General features: G+C 44.2%; 1 protein-coding gene across 4 annotated transcripts in view; it reads right to left on the bottom strand.

Annotated features, from left to right (window-relative positions):
• The window catches only part of rtn4ip1 (reticulon 4 interacting protein 1), a 76,710-nt gene that overhangs the window by 36,106 nt on the left and 22,082 nt on the right, over window positions 1-18,522 (bottom strand). For 3 of the 4 annotated variants that reach the window (XM_085997743.1, XM_085997742.1, XM_085997739.1), the window contains exons 4-8: window positions 17,560-17,684; window positions 14,229-14,277; window positions 10,947-11,083; window positions 3,845-4,028; window positions 1,103-1,195 (exon numbers count right to left, since the gene is read on the bottom strand). In XM_085997743.1, the coding sequence (XP_085853869.1) occupies window positions 1,103-1,195; window positions 3,845-4,028; window positions 10,947-11,083; window positions 14,229-14,277; window positions 17,560-17,684 (588 nt within the window). The remainder of the gene's footprint in view (window positions 1-1,102; window positions 1,196-3,844; window positions 4,029-10,946; window positions 11,084-14,228; window positions 14,278-17,559; window positions 17,685-18,522) is intronic. The other variant, XM_085997740.1, reaches the window with a different exon arrangement.

An 18,522-nucleotide genomic window follows, 5' to 3' on the forward strand; every position in this document is an offset into this window, starting at 1 on the left:
AGAATTGATGTATTATGATAGTCAAAGTAACTCTTGTGTGTTAAATTTGAGTTCCCATTGAGAGGCGTGTTCATGATTTTTGTCTGCATTGTTTCTTCATTCTCTATGTTTTATTCTCCTTAAAAATAAAGATACCTTTGATTTAAAACTTACCTTGTCTCACCTGATCCATTTGTCTTCCGAGTCACAAGTTGGGCCAACACATCAAGGTGGTCTGGCAATAAGCCCAGTGTCTAGAACCGGTGAGGGGGGAGCGCTTCGGAACCGCTCACGAGCAGTGTGAAATCAAAAACCGATCTCGCACACCACAAGCTCGTTAAAACGACCCCTTACAGCGGGAGAGAAGGGGGGCGGGGGGGAGATCTCCTGGCATTCTGACCACCATTCCTCCCTCAGCCAATAAGACAACCAATGGTAACAACGTACAGCACTCACTGCAGAACATCGAAGAGGAAGCAGTGAGAGTGTTGCAGGTGAACCAAAGTTGTACGGTGCATATCCAAAGCATCACAAGCTGTCTTTTTTTCTTTACAGATTCTGATTGTTGTGTACTTCCAGCATTTTCTTTTTTTTTTTGAGTTTTGCAATATATGAGAAACACATGTGCATAACAGGTGTAATCTGCATTATAGTAAGAAAGCCAGAATTTACCACACAATGTTTCTCTACAAAAGATGAGGCTGAGGGGTGACCTAATAGAGGTCTTTAAAAATAGGATAGGTTAAATGCACAGATGATGTTTTCACTTGTGGGGAAGATCAAAACTAGGGGTCATAAATATAAGATAGTCACTAATAAATCCAATAAGAAATTCAGGAGAAACTTCTTTACCCAGAGAGTGGTTAGAATGTGGAACTCGCTACCACAAGGAGTGATTAAGGCGAAGAGCATAGATGCATTTAAGGGGAGGCTAGATAAGTAGATGAGGGAGAAAGGAGTAGTAGGTTATGCCAATAGAGTTAGATGAAGTAGGGTGGGAGGAGGTTCATGTGGAGCTTACATACCAGCATAGACCAGTTGGGTCGAATGGCCTGTTTCTGTGCTGTAACTTCTATGTAATTATATGTAAAAGGCTTTTTTTCCCCCCTTCATCCAAACTGACCTTTCCTTCATCCAGAAGTTCCGTTATTTCATCCAGAGATGGACCACTTGGGACAAATAAGGCCCAGCGATAGTGGATGCCCTTACTCAGATGCTAGAAATGATAAGAGAGAGAAATAGGGTGTTACAATAGGTTACATAGCCTCTGTTTATCTACTTGAAGAGCAGGCACTTCCTGTGAACAGGGCTTCAAAACCTATTAGGATGTGAACCTGTTGCTTACTATAAGAAAACCGTGATTTTTTTCTCCCCCAACTTACCACTTTAGAAAAAAAGCAACCAATTGCAGTGGTTTCCCCATAGAAAACGGACTAAAGATCAGATAAACACAGACTCCTAGCTTATCGGGGACCTGGCTTCACACCTCCCCATAACTACAGTTAGTTATTGCAGAAAAGAATAGATTTCTAAAAGACATCGCACAAAGACCCTGTCTTGAGGAAGTAATAGGTCAAATACTGGCCAGCAGATAAACATTTCATTTTATATTCCACCTCAAAGATCTGGGCAGGTGACCAGGACAGTGCTTCCCACCACCTTCCCCCCCCACCAAGATATTTCACCTTATTATTTTATATTTAAAAAGTTATATGTACACGCTAGCCGATCTCTTGCTGGAATCCAAAACAGAGGTGGTGCTCAGCTGAGAACCTGGCGTGTCCCTTTAAGGCCATTCTTGGGTGATCCCTGTGGGCAGCTGGTCTACATAACCAAACCGTGAGGTTAGTTACAGGTGTTGCTGGGGGACGGTTTGGTTAAATTGGCAGCTGCTTGGATTCTCTCCTTGAAGACAGTCCAGCCTATCGCAAGGTCAGCAAAACCAGCAGGAAATGACTGGTCCCCCCCCTTGCTCTTTTTGTATGCTTTAAAAAAAAAATGTTCAGCTGTGATTAGTTGGTGTTTAAAACAAAGTGGAAAAGTGGAAAAGCCTCAAAACTTTTTAATTTGTAGATAGATTAATAAATAAGAAAGAACTTGCATTTATATAACGTCTTTCACAACCTCAGGACATCCCAAAGCACTTTACAGCCAATTAAGTACTTTTGAAGTGTTGTAATCGGACCTTGGTTAGGCCGCACTTGCAGTAGTGTGTACAATTCTGGTCGCCATATTATAAAAAGGATATAGAGGCACTGGAGAGGGTGCAGAGAAGATTTACAAGGATGATACCAGAAATGCAAGGCTATACCTATCAGGAAAGGATGAACAGGCTGGGTCTCTTTTCTCTTGAAAAGGGAAGGCTGAGGGGTGACCTAATAGAGGTCTTTAAAATTATGAAAGGTTTTGATAGAGTGGATAGAGAGAAAACGTTTCCGCTTGCGGGGAAGAGCATAACTAGAGGCCATCAATATAAGATAGTCACCAAGAAATCCAACAGGGAATTCAGAAGAAACTTCTTTACCCAGAGAGTGGTGAGAATGTGGAACTCGCTACCTCAGGGAGTGGTTGATGTGAATAGTATAGATGCATTTAAGGGGAGGCTAGACAAGCATGAGGGAGAAGGGAATAGAGGGTTATGCTGATAGTTAGATGAGGAAAGACAGGAAGAGGCTCGAGTGAAGCATAAACGCCGGCACGGACTGGTTGGGCCAAATGGCCTGTTTCTGTGCCGTATATCCTATGTAATGTAGGAAATGCAGCAGCCAATTTGCGCACAGCAAGCTCCCACAAATAACAACAAGATAATGAGGGATAAATATTGGCCAGGACACTGGAGATAACTCTTCGAAATAGTGCCGTGGGATCTTTTACGTCCACCCGAGAGAGCAGACGGGGCCTCAGTTTAATGTCTCATCTGAAAGAAGGCACCTCTGACAGTGCAGCACTCCCTCAACACTGCACTGGCGTGTCGGCCTAGATTAAGGGCTGGATTTTCCTAAGCCCCTGGAGTCGGGTTGGAGGCGTGCGGGCGATAAAAATCGGAGATCCGGGGGTCCCGACCCCATCCCGCCTCCAACCCGCCTCCATGTCAATTTCATAGGAGTCGGGTTGCCGACAAGCGCTGGAACCCGACTCCCAGAGGCGGGAAGGGATTAAAGGCAATTAAACTGCCTGTTAACAGGTAGTTAACAGGTAGCTTTTTGCCTATTCGCGATTTTTATTGCTGGTTTGTGGGCTTCCCGACAGCTCCAAACCACGAAAAGTTTTCGAGGCGGGACGTGGGTCTGAGGTCTTGGAGGGGTCGAGATGCCCAGTGTTCAGGTGAGTGAGGGGTGCAGGAGTGCAAAGGTAAGTGTTTTGCAAGTGTTTAAAGTGTTTAAATAAGTTTAACTTACTTTTACTTACCTTTACAGGAGTCCTGCATTCCGGTGTCGGGAGTCGGCTGCAAGAACCACAGAAGCTCCGATTTAAAAAAAAAAATCAGCTTCTTGGTTTCTGCAGCAAAATGATTTTAAAGTTATCCTGAGAAAGGACTGAGGCTGAATTAGCAGTTTTTCAGTGCTTGACAGCTTCAAACAGCTGTTAAACACTGATATTTCATGTGCCAAAAGCTTTTGACAGATGAAATGTCAATCTCTGACGTCACCTGTTGCCGGGTGGCCCTTAATTGGCCTGCTGAGCCCACAGGGCGGGCTCAACAAGGTCAATCAGAGGAAAATCCAGTGGGTTGGCCACATCTCCATGGAGGCGGGACAACAAGCCCGAATGTGGGTTTCCCACCTCCAACCCGCCCCCGTAGCAAAATCCAGCCCTAAGTGTTCAAGTCTCTGGAGTGGGACTTAAGTTTCTGAAATAATTTTACCTTTAGGACTTTGCTGCCGAAGGTGATCCCTGACCGAACTACTCCATCAGCAATTCCAAGTCTATCCGTGTTGAGCATGAACGGTGTCACTAACGTAACGTATGTAGCTCCTAACCATGGCTTCAGCAAGTTCAAGGCCCAGTCTTCTGTACGTCCACCCACATTATCCAAGATAAAGTCAAACCTGGACAAAAGATAAATGGATATTACAAATCTGGTGATGCACATCTACAAATTCCCATTGAAGGCAACGGAAGCTCCTTTACATAGGATATACAGCCCAACCAATCCAGCTCCACTCGAGCCTCCTCATCTAACTCTATCGGCATAACCCTCTATTCCCTTCTCCCTCATACGCTTGTCTAGCCTCCCCTTAAATGCATCTATACTATTCGCTTCAACCACTCCCTGTGGTAGCGAGTTCCACATTCTCACCACTCTTTGGGTAAAGAAGTTTCTTCTGAATTCCCTATTGGATTTCTTGGTGACTATCTTATATTGATGGCCTCTAGTTATGCTCTTCCCCACAAGTGGAAACATTCTCTCTGTATCCACTCTATCAAAACCTTTCATAATTTTAAAGACCTCTATTAGGTCACCCCTCAGCCTTCTTTTTTCAAGCGAAGAGACCCAGCCTGTTCATCTTTTCCTGATAGGTATAGCCTCGCATTTCTGGTGTCATCCTTGTAAATCTTCTCTGCATCCTCTCCAGTGCCTCTATATCCTTTTTATAATATGGTGACCATAATTGTACGCAGTACTCCAAGTGTGGTCTAACCAAGATTTCATACAAGTTTAGCATAACTTCACTACTTTTCAATTCTATCCCTCTAGAAATAAACCCGAGTGCTTGGTTTGCTTTTTTTATGGCCTTGTTAACCTGTGTCGCTACTTTTAGCAATTTGTGTATTTGTACCCAGAGATCCCTTTGCTCCTCTACCCCACCCAGACTCACCCCCTCCAAGTAATAAGTGACCTCCCTAGTCTTCCTACCAAAATGTAATACCTCACATAAGAAGACAAGAAACAGGAGCAGAGCAAGGCCGATCGGCCCCTTGAGCCTGCTCCACCATTCAATAAGATCATGGCTGATCCAATCTTGGCCTCAACACCACTTTCCCGCTCTCTCCCCATGCCCCTCGACTCCCTTGTAGTTCAAATATCTGTCAATCTCCGCATTGAATATATTCAAAGACGCCGCCTCCACAGCTCTCTGGGGTAGAGAATTCCAAAGATTCACGACCCTCAGAGAGAAGAAATTCCTCCTCATCTCCGTCTTAAATGGGAGACCCCTTATTCTGAAACTATGCCCCCTAGTTCTAGATACCCCCACTAGGGGAAACATCCTCTCAGCATCCACCCTGGCAATCCCCCTCAGAATCTTATATGTTTCAATAAGATCGTCTCTGTTTCTTCTAAACTCCAATGAGTATAGGCCCAACCTGCTCAACCTTTCGTCATACGTCAACCCCTTCATCCCAGGAATCAACCTAGTGAACCTTCTCTGCACTGCCTCCAATGAAAGTATAAGAACATAAGAAATAGGAGCAGGAGTAGGCCATTCGGCCCTTCGAGCCTGCTCCGCCATTCAATGAGATCATGGCTGATCTTCTGCCTCAACTCCATTCACTGGCCCTACTGTCATATCCCTTATAACAACAGAAAATGCTGGAAAAACTCACCAGGTCAGGCAACATCCGTGGAGAGAAATTTGAGTTGACGTTTCGGGTCGAAACCCTTCTTCAAAACTGGAAAGAAAATAAAATAGATCGAAGGCAGGGCTGCGATCGAACAAAAGAAGTAAAAGAGACAATAAAAGGTATTCGAAATCAGACGAGATGCTAATAGGCCAGTGGAGACAAAAGATAGCTGAGATTAGGTGTGAAGTGTACTGGCAGGATAAGAGACAGCTGCCAGGTGGGAGAGAGAAACAAAAAGGGGGGGGGGGGTGGGTGGGGGGGAAAGGAAGACCCAAAACAAAGGGGTGGAAATTTCTTCCTTCCCCCCCCCCACCCCCCCACCCTTTCCTTTTGTTTCTCTCTCCCACCTGGAAGCTGTCTCTTACTGCCAGCACACTTCACACCTAATCTCAGCTGCCTTTTGTCTCCACCGGCCTATTACCATCTCGTCTGATTTCGAATACCTTTTATTGTCCCTTTTACTTCTTTTGTTCAATCGCAGCCCTGCCTTTGATCTATTTTCTTTTCTTTCCAGTTTTGAAGAAGGGTTTCGACCCGAAACGTCAACTCAAATTTCTCTCCACGGATGTTGCCTGACCTGCTGAGTTTTTCCAGCATTTTCTGTTGTTATTTCGGATTTCCAGCATCTGCAGTATTTTGCTATCGTCATATCCCTTGATGCCCTTACTAGTCAGAAATCTATCGACTTCTGTTTTGAATATACCCAATAACTGAGCCTCCACAGCTCTCTGGGGTAGAGAATTCCAAAGATTCACCACCCTCTGTGTGAAGAAATTTCTTCTCATCTCAGTCCTGAATGGCCTACCCTTCATCCTGAGGCTGTGGCCCCTGGTTCTAGACTCCCCAGCCAAGGGAAACATTCTCCCAGCATCCATCCCATCAAGCCCTGTAATCATTTTGTATGCTTCCTTAAATATGGAGACCAAAACTGTACGCAGTACTCCAGGTGCAGTCTCACCAGCGCCCTGTAAAGTTGCATCAAAACCTCCCTTTTATATTCCATCCCCCTTGCAATAAAGGCCAACATTCCATTAGCCTTCCTAATTACTTGCTGTACCTGCATGCTAACTTTTTGTGTTTCATGTACTAGGACCCCCAGATCCCTTTGTACCACAGCATTCTGTAGTCTCATTGCATTTAAATAATAATTTGCTTTTACATTCTTCCTTCCAAAGTGGATAACCTCACATTTTCCCACATTATACTCCATCTGCCAAATGTTTGCCCACTCACTTAACCTATCTAAATCCCTTTGCAGACTGTTTGTGTCCTCCTCACAACTTGCTACCCCACCTATCTTTGTATCATCAGCAAATTTGGCTACAGTATACTCAGTCCCTTCATCCAAGTCATTAATATAGATATTTATCTGTGTTGAAATTCATTTGCCAAATATATGCCCATTCTACAAGTTTATTAATGTCCTCCTGTAATTTGTTGCAGTTCTCCTCAGTATTCACTATCCCCCCCCCCAATTTGATGTCATCTGCAAATTTGGAAATTGTGTTTTTGATTCCAAAGTCGAAATCATTAATACAAATTGTGAACAACAGTGGTCCCAGCACTGATCATTGTGGAACACCACTACCCACCTTCTGCCACTGTGAATAGCTATCCTTTACCCCTACTCTCTGCTTTCTGCCTTGAAGCCAGCTAGCTATCCAATCTGCTATTTGTCCCGACTCTGCATTCTCTGACCTTATTCACTAGTCTATTATGGGGTACCTTATCGAAGGCCTTTTGAAAATCTAGATAAATTACATCTACTGCATTACCATTGTCTACTCTCTCTGTTACCGCTTCAAAAAATTCAATGAGGTTGGTCAAGCAAGACTTTCCCTTTTGCAATCTATGCTGACTATTCATTACTATATTTTTGGCTTCTAGATGTTCTTCTATTTTCTCCTCTAGTAGGGATTCCATTATTTTTCCGACCACCGATGTTAAGCTGGCTGGTCTATAATTCCCTGGACATGTTCTATCCCCCTTCTTAAGTATAGGTATTATTTTAAGCTATCCACCAGTACTCTGGCATTACATCTTTTTTTAAACAAATTATTAAACGTGTGTAGTAAAATCCTTGTATTTCTAAGTTGAGGTGGGAGAGAATTGTTAAAGGGTAGTTACCAAGCTGCCATAACATAGGAGGACTTGGGTCTGTGTCTTCAATTCAAGTTACCAGCACGGTTGTAGGGAAGGAAGGCCAGAAAGTTCCCCAAAAGGGTGAATAGTTGTAGGAGAGCAACGATAGACCATTCTTGCAGCTTCTAGTAGCTGGCAACAGAGCAGCACCTGCAGAGGCTTGGAGCCATGCCACTGGGCCATTCTCAGGAGGAAATGGTACATGTTGAGAGGAACAAGAATGTGATACATTTGTAATAAATAAAAGAAAAACTGGATCAGGACAGAGTGTTTTATAGAGCTTGTTCGTACACAGAGCGTTGTGGAATGACAAAATGTTGTGCAGTCTGTTTGCAATATGTTTTAAAAAAAATCAGACTGCCTGATTAAAAATGACTACATTTGGAGAGGTTTACACTGCAGTAGGTGTAGTTGGGGGTGGGGGGTAGGGTCTAAAAGCAGATGGTTCTGGAAACTTAAGTCTGCCTGAAAATTCCCAGTTGGGGAACACCGCCTCTTTAAATCTCAAATTCAAAGCAGCAGCGGATTTCAAAATCCATTTGTTCCATTTTGATTTTCAGTTTTTTTTTGTAAACAAAACTATATTTAGAGACCAGGTATGGGAAGCAAGTGTAAGGAGAAAACTACATGGTGCCCTTTCACCTCTGGGACCTGCCAGCTGTGGGAGCCCTGCGTGCAGTGACTGGGCAGCCTCATCCAACGTCCTGGTGGCCACAGGCCTACAGTAGAAAACTGCCCTAACATTGCAATCTCAGACAGAGATAGGACGCAGTTAGAGTACTGTGTACAGTTCTGGTCACCACATTACAGGAAAGATGTGATTGCACTAGAGAGGGTACAGAGGAGATTTACAAGGATGTTGCCAGCATTGGAGAATTTTAGCTATGAGGAAATATCGGATAGGCTGGGGTTGTTTTCTTTGAAACAGAGGAGGCTGAGGGGAGACTTGATTGAGGTGTATAAAATTGATGGGCCTAGATAGAGTGGATAGGAAGGACCTATTTCCCAGAAAGGTCAATAACCAGGGAGCATAGATTTAAAGTAATTGGCAGAAGGATTAGAGGGGAGTTGAAGAGAACTTGTTTCACCCAGAGGGTGGTGGGGGTCTGGAACTCACTGCCTGAAAGGGTGGTAGAGGCAGAAACCCTCATCGCATTTAAAAAGTACTTGGGTATACACTTGAAGTGCCGTAACCTACAAGGCTACGGACCAAGAGCTGGAAAGTGGGATTAGCCTGGATTGCTCTTTTTCGGCCGGCAGACACGATGGGCCGAATGGCCTCTTTCGTTGCCGTAAACTTCTATGATTCTATGTTACATTATGGCTGGAGCTGTAGGCAAAAACCAACATGCCACTATTCCAGGACGCTGCACGTTATAACTTCAACGTACCATAAAACCTCAGGTGAGCACAAGAGCATAAATAAAGACCATTTACCTCATCAAAGCTTCGCCCCTTTAGCATTCCAACTCTCCCAGCCCACCAACTGTATTTTGAACAACCCTCAAGTCTGTATCTCTACGAACAGACATTATTCCAGACATCCATCAACCTTTTTTTTTATGAAGAACAGTACATCTATATTAAACCTGCATTCTACCACTGTGCGTTTGGCAATTTGCTCTGAAAAAATAAAAACGGTACGCCGAATAAATATAATTGTGATTTCAAGCATCCTTTTCCTGCAGTACTTCAGTGTTCTATATAATTCTCATCTCTTTATGTAGTCTGGCTGATAATTACATCAGCAACACTTTGATTTTATAAAAAATTTGAGAAACAGCAGCACACATTGCTCCCCCACTAATTAACTCACGACAAGAGGGTGGGGAAATGAAAAGTGAAGGATATTGTTAGGATTTACTATTCTATCTGCCACCAAGCAAAACTAGATCTTCAAAATCTGCAGCCTGCACTAATACGGTACCTGTAAATAACCTTGACTCGAGATGATGTATATACGGTTGCGAGACATTTTTACATATCCTTTCAGTGATATATGATGATATAAATGGTTGGGCAGCCTGTTCTCTGGACGTTAATAAATTCCGAGTGGAATGGGTCAGACAACGCACCAGGATGTTTCTCGTGCTGGGACAAAGGCATCGGCCAAAGTCTAACTTGAAGGTGAATCCCTTCTGCTCCCACCCCCACCACTTCTCTCTCTCTCTCTCCCCCACCCCCAAGAAAATAAGCGGTCATGCATCTCAAATAGCATGGATGGAATCAGCTGCAAAAAAGGTGTCACAGTGATGGCAAGACGCAGCCAACTGTTTGCACTGGGGTCAGACCGAGTCAGGCACTACTTGTTTGATGCTCACAATAGAAGCCTCCTTAACCAGCGTGGGGCCATACTCAGAGAAAACAGCAGGGGGCACGTGGCTCTAACCGCAGATGTTCCAGATGAGTCACTCAATACAAAAATCGCCCCGACTTTGACGGTATGACCGTCTCTGGTTCGGAGAGGACTAGGAGTAGCAAGGTCACTATTTTAAGGAGAGCTTTTTTTTGGATTCATTTGCATTGCTAATGGGCACTGTATAAAGTACATGGGGCCGTATTTTGCGACCCCTATGGGTGCGTACGCGCCCGTAGGGGCCGCGCAAGTTCCAGGTTTTCGCACACGAAGCGCATGCGCTAGAATCCGGAACTTACGATCTATCCGCATCCCCGGGAGATGGGCCTCTGCAGGTGGAGAGTTGCCCGCTGAATGCCTGTGACATTCTTACGCCTGCTTTTACCAGCATAAAAGTTTTTAAAAAAATAAAATGAAATTTCATCACTCATTTATACATTAAAAATCCAGTCCAATAAAGTAAGTTTATTTTTAGCCTCCGATCACAAATTTTGGGCTAATGTGTCATGTCCCTCAGCCCACTGTCATTCCCCATTCATTACTAAACTATGTATTTCGAAAGAAGGCCAATGATGCAGCAACATTATTCTAATGCACTCATTCCACTCTGAGTACTCACTTCCTACAACTTATTATTATTCGACAGAAACTAATGACTTGAGCACATCAGGGTAAGATTTTGGAGGCTCTGCTCCTGGCACAGAGTGTTGCCTGATGAGAGCATGGATCAGAGAATCCGCCTTTAGAGGTCAGCAGAACCAATTCACACACTCCCCATTTTCTGGTCATTAACAACAAAATCGGGAATTGGGTGCGTTAACCTTCGCAACCAATCCAGTGCGATTGAGCAAGACTCGGAGTCTCCAAAGCTTTACCACAATCTCTTTTACAGCAAATAACTTACATTTCCAGATCCTTGAGCTGTTTCTCCACACTCTGAGCTTTATAATCGATGACGTGATCCGCACCTAAACCTTTTAAGAATGAGAAAGCATTCTCTGAGCAGGTGGTGGTCACGTGGGCTCCCCAGGCTTTCAGAAGCTAAAGGGGAGAAAGAGAGACCAGTAGAAATGATTTGGCCTAACGTTGTGTCATACAGCCATAGTTACAAAAAGAGAGTTGGAGATGCGAGCAGGCTGATATTTGCTATGATTGAATCCTACACTATTTCAATTTAAGGTCCAGTGACAACCAATCGTTCGAATTAAATCTGGCACACTCCCTGCAGAAAGTGGGGATGCTCAGGTGAGGGGGTTACTGTCAGGTGACCATCATACATCTCTCAATGGTTAATTTAAAATTATTCAGCCACTGAACCTTTTTTCAGCTGAACCCATTATATCAGTTGGTAAGGGCCCCGCCTATGCCATGCAGATCAGGATTGTTCAATCCCCACTCCAGGTTAAGGTGCCCAATGCCTGTGGAGACACTACCACTGGCATCATCAGCGACCATGAGCTAGAAAATGGGAGAATCCAAGTACTCCTGCAGAAAATGCATGCCTATGATCAGGCTCTGCTGGGATGGCCCTTGGGGGTCAACCTTCCTGCAGACACTCGCTGGGCTCACGCGCCAGGAACGGTGACTTGGGCGCGGTATCGAGGGTGACTGGTTTCCGTTTGGCCACGTCCCAGCAAGAGTGAGCAGCTTCAGGAGAGGAGAGGGACAAGCAAACAAACTTGCATTTATATATCGCCTTTCCCATCCTCGGGAGATCCCAAAGTGCTTCACAGCTAATTAATTACTTTTGAAGTGTAGTCACTGTTGTAATATAGGCAAACACAGTAGCGTATAGCAAGGTCCCACAAACAGCGATGAGGTAGATAACCAGATAATCTGTTCTTGGTGTTGTTGGTTGAGGGATGAATGTTGGCCAGGACATAGTGCCATGGGATGTATTATGTCTGCCTAAACAGTCAGACAGGGCATTGGGTTAACGAAAGATGGTACCTCTGACAATGCAGACCTTCCTCGGTGTCAGCCTACACTAGTGCTAGCTCTGAACCAAGGCCGATATTAGATAGAAAGCGAAGGCTTTCCGACAGAGATGCTCATTTTTAGCAAAAATAGCCATATTACCAGTACAGTACCAATCAGTGACAAGAGTCACTGGCCAGTGACCCAGCCATCAAAGATTTTTCTGAATCTGCACTGAGGTGTTTTGTGGACATAAAACAATCTTGATGAACATCTGAATTAATGCAAAAAGCAATGCAAATACAGTTCGTAGTTTAACTGAACTACAATCGAGACATTTGGAAATCGTTTGCCTGCACACCCAAGTTGACTAGAACCAGCTACCAGGCTTGCAGTTGACAGAATAAAAACAACAAGGATTAAGAACAATTTTCTGTTGAACTTCTGTTCAGTTTTGCAAAAATTAGGTTGAGGTGTAGCAGTCCAGCAAAAAGCTAAACTTTTGGCATCATTGGGGGGGCGGGGGGGGGGGCGGCGGTTGTATATTTCTGCAGATCAGACCTAATGCGGAAACTTTGCTGGGGCCTGAGGATTTATCCATCACTAAATCTTTGGAGAAAGATTCAATTGTTCTGTGTATCAAGGGATCCCACTATCAGTCCACCTGTAACTTCTTTGCATCAATCCCAATCAGAAGAAATAAACATTAATGTCAGTTGCACGTAAATGAAGAGAAGATTAAATAAAGGGACTTCAGTTATGTGGAGAGACTAGAGAATCTGGGGTTATACTCCTTAGAGCGGAGAAGGTTAAGAGGAGATTTGATAGAGGTGCTCAAAATCATGAAGGGTTTTGTTGAGTAAATAAGGAGAAACTGTTTCCAGTGCCATAAAGGATCAGTAACCAGAGGACACAGCTTTAAGGTGATTGCCAAAAGAACCAGAGGCGAGATGAGGAGAATTTAAAAAAAAAATAAGCATAGTGAGTTGTTGTGATGTGGAATGCACTGCCTGAAAAGGTGGTGGAAGCAGATTCAGTAGTAACTTTCAAAAGAGAATTGGATAAATATTTGAAGTGGAAAAAAAATACAGGGCTATGGTGAAAGAGCGGGAAGTGGGATTAATTGGATAACTCTTTCACAGAGCCAGCAACAGGCAAGATGGGCTGAATGGCCTCCTTCTGTGCTGTATTGTGCACATTTTAATTCAACTTAATTCTAAAATGCTCATTACGTGTGTTCTGTACAGTAGCTTTCGCAGAGTGTGCTGTATAGTATGTTGGTGATGGTCGTGTTGGACTGTACTGCGGCAACAACAACTCGCACTTACATAGCACCTTCAACAAAGAAAAATGTCCCAAGGTGCATCACAGTAACAAAAATGGATTCCAAGCCAAAGGCGATATTAAGGAGGATGACCAAAAGATTGGTTTTAAGGAGGGTCTTAAAAGGGGTGTAGAGGCAGAAGGGTTTAGAGGGAATTCCAGAGCTTGGGGCCTAAACAGCTGAAGGCACGACCGCCAATGATGGGGCGAAGAGAGGGAGCCCGGCACAAGAAATGTCAAAAGATGTCAGCCTGTGCTGCTCATTTCTTATTGTAGTTGTTCATTCAATTTGAAATAAATAATGTTTTATTAAGTAGAAAAAAAGAATAATGCTTTCTGGCTCCCCTGATTGAAGAAGTTATGAACCACTGCTTGTATATGAGGGGAGGCCTGTCAAAATCAACTCCATTTATAGTGAGGGGAGGAAACTGGAGCAAAAAATACCCAAATTGGCGACAGAGGATGCAAGAGACAGCAAATACCCACAATTAAAATTAAAGAAAAATCTGTTCATGCAAGATTAAAAGTACACACAACAATTTTTCTTTGGGTGGTTTATACATGATCAGAAATCAGGTCATTTTCCCATACACCAGTTCGGATGTGAACTCATTAACTTTCTACAGCTTAACTTCAGGGGTTGCGAATGAGCTCTGCGCTTGTGCTGAAAAAAAACGTGTAGCTGTTCCACCCCCAGATGGCATCAGGGGATCCAAAGGCACAAGAGTGGGAGGAACTGAAGAGACTTTAGATCTGATCCAAACAAAAGCAAAACAGATTTATCCAACAAAACCGAGTCTGTAATTTACCAATGGTATTTTTTAAATTCCGAATGCTCAACAACAACAACAGCTTGATTTATATAGCACCTTTAATGTAGCAAAACGTGCCAAGGTGCTTCACAGGAGCATTATACAATTTAATAACAAACACACGTTCCTTTTACCTGAGTAGCAAAGGTACCAACTCCTCCGGATCCCCCAAGGATCAGAACCCTACAATCAAGAAGTGAAAAGAAAAATCCAGCATTATGAAAACCAATAAACTGCACTTCCAACAATTTAGGAGATCTCGGATATTACTGCCCTTAATGAAAAAAACGACATTACTGAGTTCAGGAAATGTTAGCGTTATTTTGGTGAAGTGGATTCATTTGTTCAGTTATTGAATGTTCTAGTTACAATACATGGGAATGTACGGCACTGCATCTGAAATTAGCTAATTATAGCTCTGAATTCTGACAATCCAGGCAACCACTAAATGCTTCCTGCGTGAAGCTGTTTATACGATGGCCTCACATTCACATGGAATCATAGAATGGTTACAGCACAGAAGGAGGCCATTCGGCCCATCGAGCCCATGCCAGCTCTCTGCAAGAGCACTTCAGCTAGTCCCACTCCCCCAGCCCTAACCCCGTAGCCCTGCAAATTTCTTTACTTCAGATACTGATCCAACTCCCTTTTGAAAGCCATGATTGAGTCTGCCTCCACCACTCTTTCAGGCAGTGCATTCCAGATCCTAACCATTCGCTGCGTAAAAAAGTTTTTCCTCATGTCGCCTTTGGTTCTTTTGCCAATCATCTTGAATCTGTGTCCTCTGGTTCTCGAACCATCTGCCAATGGGAACAGTTTCTCTCTATCTACTCTGTCCAGACCCCTCATGATTTTGAACACCTCCATCAAATCTCCTCTCAACCTTCTCTGCTCTAAGGAGAACAACCCTAGCCTCTCAAGTCTATTCACGTAACTGAAATCCCTCATCCCTGGAATCAGTCTCGTAAATCTTTCCTGCTCCCTCTCTAAGGCCTTCACATCCTTCCTAAAGTGTGGTGCCCTGAATTGGACACAATACTCCAGTTGAGGCCAAACCACTGTTTTATAAAGGTTCATCATAACTTCCTTGCTTTTGTACTCTATGCCTCTCTTTATGAAGCCCAGTATCCCGTATGTTTTTTTAACCACTTTCTCAACCTGCCCAGCCACCTTCAACGATTTGTGCACAGATACCCCCAGGTCTCTCTGTTCATGCACCCCCTTTAGAATTGTACCCTTCAGTTTATATTGCCACTCCTCGTTCATCCTACCAAAATGTATCACTTCGCACTTTTCTGCGTTAAATTTCATCTGCCATGTGTCCACCCGTTTCACCAGCCTGTCTGTCTTCTTGAAGTCTATCACTATCCTCCTCACTGTTCACTATACTTCCAAGTTTTGTGTCATCTGCAAATTTTGCCCTGTACACCCAAGTCTAAGTCATTAATATATATCAAAAAAGCAGTGATCCTTGTACCAACCCCTGGGGAACACCACTGTATACCTTCCTCCAGTCCAAAAAACAACCGTTCACCACTACTCTCTGTTTCCTGTCACTTAGCCAATTCCGTAACCATGCTGCCACTGTCCCTTTTTGTTCCATATTTGGGTGTGTAGCAAAAACTCCTTACCCTAGATTAGTGGGATAAATTTTACAATTTAGCACTCCCGTTGTACAAAGCTCTGCACCAGGAATGGTAAATCATATCAAGGGAATGGGTGGTGGGGCAGAACTGTGGGGAGCCTGGCCACCGTGAGGCTTTAAACTGACAATTTTACAGTAAATAACTGGATTACAAATGCCCTGCAAGTAGATCTGGTTCTTCCTTTATGACGCTCTTGAACATAACCCACATTGTTACAGTGGTTGGCAGCATAATATATTTACACCTTTACAAAGTTCATTAGCGTAAATGTAGAAGTACATTTAGATCATACTGTACCAAAGCTAGTCATTGTAAAGCAACTGTTCCAAGTACCTATGTATGAAAACTATGCTGGTTGTGGAATATTGTTAAAACCTGGGGCCCAATTTTTCAACCCTCAGTTACTTTCTAAAGTTTACTTTAACACAACTTTCTTTCCCCACCATATTCGGACAATCACAGGCCTGCACCTGGTTGTAATGGAGATTTCAAATGACTCACTTGGGCCTAACCCAGACCAATGAGTTATGAGTTATTACAGTCACTAAAAAGGTACAGAAAATCAATCAATCAGCCCCATTTACTGCTCCTCACCACAAGGCTAATAAACATGTCCTACAGTTTGACCAGCTGGCAATGGGTGCCCACCAAAGCATTATGACACTGACTTCAGAAAGGTCTGTGGGATGGCAAGAGTGGTTTTAGTGCTTTTTTAATTTCCATTTTTTTTCAGCAGGTCATGAATCACTTCATATTTCTTCTCAGCCCCCTCGTCACCCCAAGCCACACAACACCTGCAGCTAAGAAGGCCAAGAACCTTTGCTGTGCCTCTTTCCTGGCTGCTAGTTGCAGGGCTATGGGGAAAGAGCAGGGGAGTGGGACAAATTGGACAGTTCTTTCAAAGAGCCGGCATAGACATGATGGGCCAATTGGCCTCCTTCTGTGCTGCAAGATTCAACGATTCTAGTGGAGGCAAGAATGACTCTCCCACCGTCCTCGGTTCCCTTTGCCGTCTTCCCAACAACCAGCTGAATAAGTGGAAGAGGTTTGAGAGGAAGTCACCTGGCTACAGAGTCTGGTCCTTGATGGGGAAGAGCAAGAAAAATTAGGAGAAAACAAAAAAGTAAAATAAACACAAAAGGACCCCAAAAAAACACGGATTCTCCTAATTTTTCTTTCACTTTTCCTCAACTTTTACAGCTCACATGGTCAATTTAGAGCATTTAAGGGGAAGCTAGATAAGCACATGAGGGAGAAAGGAATAGATGGATATATTGATGAGGATAGATGAAGAAGGGTGACTGGGCGGAGGCTCGTGTGGAGAACATAAAAATTGAGAGCAGGGGTAGGCCATACGGCCCTTCAAGCTTGCTCCGCCATTCAATAAGATCATGGCTGATCTTCGACCTCAACTCCACTTTCCTGCCTGATCCCCATATCCCTTGATTCCCCTAGAGTCCAAAAATCTATCTCAGCCTTGAATATACTCAATGACTCAGCATCCACAGCCCTCTGGGGCAGAGAATTCCAAAGGTTCACAACCCTCTGAGTGAAGAAATTCCTCCTCATCTCAGTCTTAAATGGCCAACCCCTTATCCTGAGACTATGACCCCCTAGTTCTAGACTCTCGAGGCAGGGGAAACAACCTCTCAGCATCTACCCTGTCAATCCCCCTCAGAATCTTGTATGTTTCAATGAGATCACCTCTCAGTCTTCTAAACTCCAGAGAGTATAGGCCCGATCTACACAATCAGAACAGAAACACTGGCTTGGACCTGCTGGGCCATTTAACACATCCAGTGAATGGCGGCTACATTACCGTTTCCCTTTGCAGTTGTCTTTTTTCAGCCCTCCAGTGTTCACCAGGGCCGACCACGCTGTCAGAGCTACATAAGGTAAAGCTGCAGCTTGGCTGTGACGGACAGCTTTAGGCTTGTGGGCCACCTGATATGAAATAATAACTCTGGTTAGTACAGCGAGCTGAAGTGAAGCAATTTTTTTTTCTTTAAAGAAAAAACCCCCCCTTCCCTCCCCTAGATTCCTCCTGCACCCATTACCCAGAGAGCTGAAGCTCCTCCAACGGGTCAGTGAGTAAATGCGCAGCGGGTGTGGAACCAAGCCCTACACACCAGGCCCCAGGGAGGTGCCAGTTTCGACACCTGATCTGTGCTGAATTAGCTGAGGTGGCAGTGGGGATATTAAAATTGACCTCATTATCCTACAGTGGCGGTGGGGGAAAGGGGGAAGAGAAGATAGGAAATCAGCCAGAGCTCCTGATCATTATCATATAAGTGTACATACGTAGACAGTGGAAGAGAACAAGTTCAAGCCTGGCTGTGGTGCCCCTGCAGTTTTAAAACCCCCCAACACTCACTGTCCAGACTCACGCACAAAGTGTGACCACTTGGGAGGTACCAGAAGGCAGCTGGGACTAAAAGAATTGCAAACAGTCAGTCCCTTCAGCAGAGAAACTATCTCGTCATTGCCATCCGTAACATTAGATGCATGAAGAACAGCCTGGGCTTTTTTTTTTTTCTTTAAATTCGCTTTTGGAATCTGGGTGCCGCTAGCAAGACCAGCATTTATTGCCCATCCCTAGTTGCCCTTGAGAAGGTGGCGGTGAGCCGCCTTCTTGAACCGCTGCAGTCCGTATGGTGAAGGTACTCCCACAGTGCTGTTAGGGAGGGAGTTCCAGAATTTTGAGCCAGCGATGATGAAGGATCGGCGATATACTTCTAAGTCAGGATGGTGTGAGACTTGGAGGGGAACTTGGAGGTGATGG

This window comes from Somniosus microcephalus, chromosome 9 (genome assembly GCF_052327205.1).
Source record: "Somniosus microcephalus isolate GS21.2 chromosome 9, FLI_Smic_1.0, whole genome shotgun sequence".
NCBI lineage: Eukaryota > Metazoa > Chordata > Chondrichthyes > Squaliformes > Somniosidae > Somniosus > Somniosus microcephalus.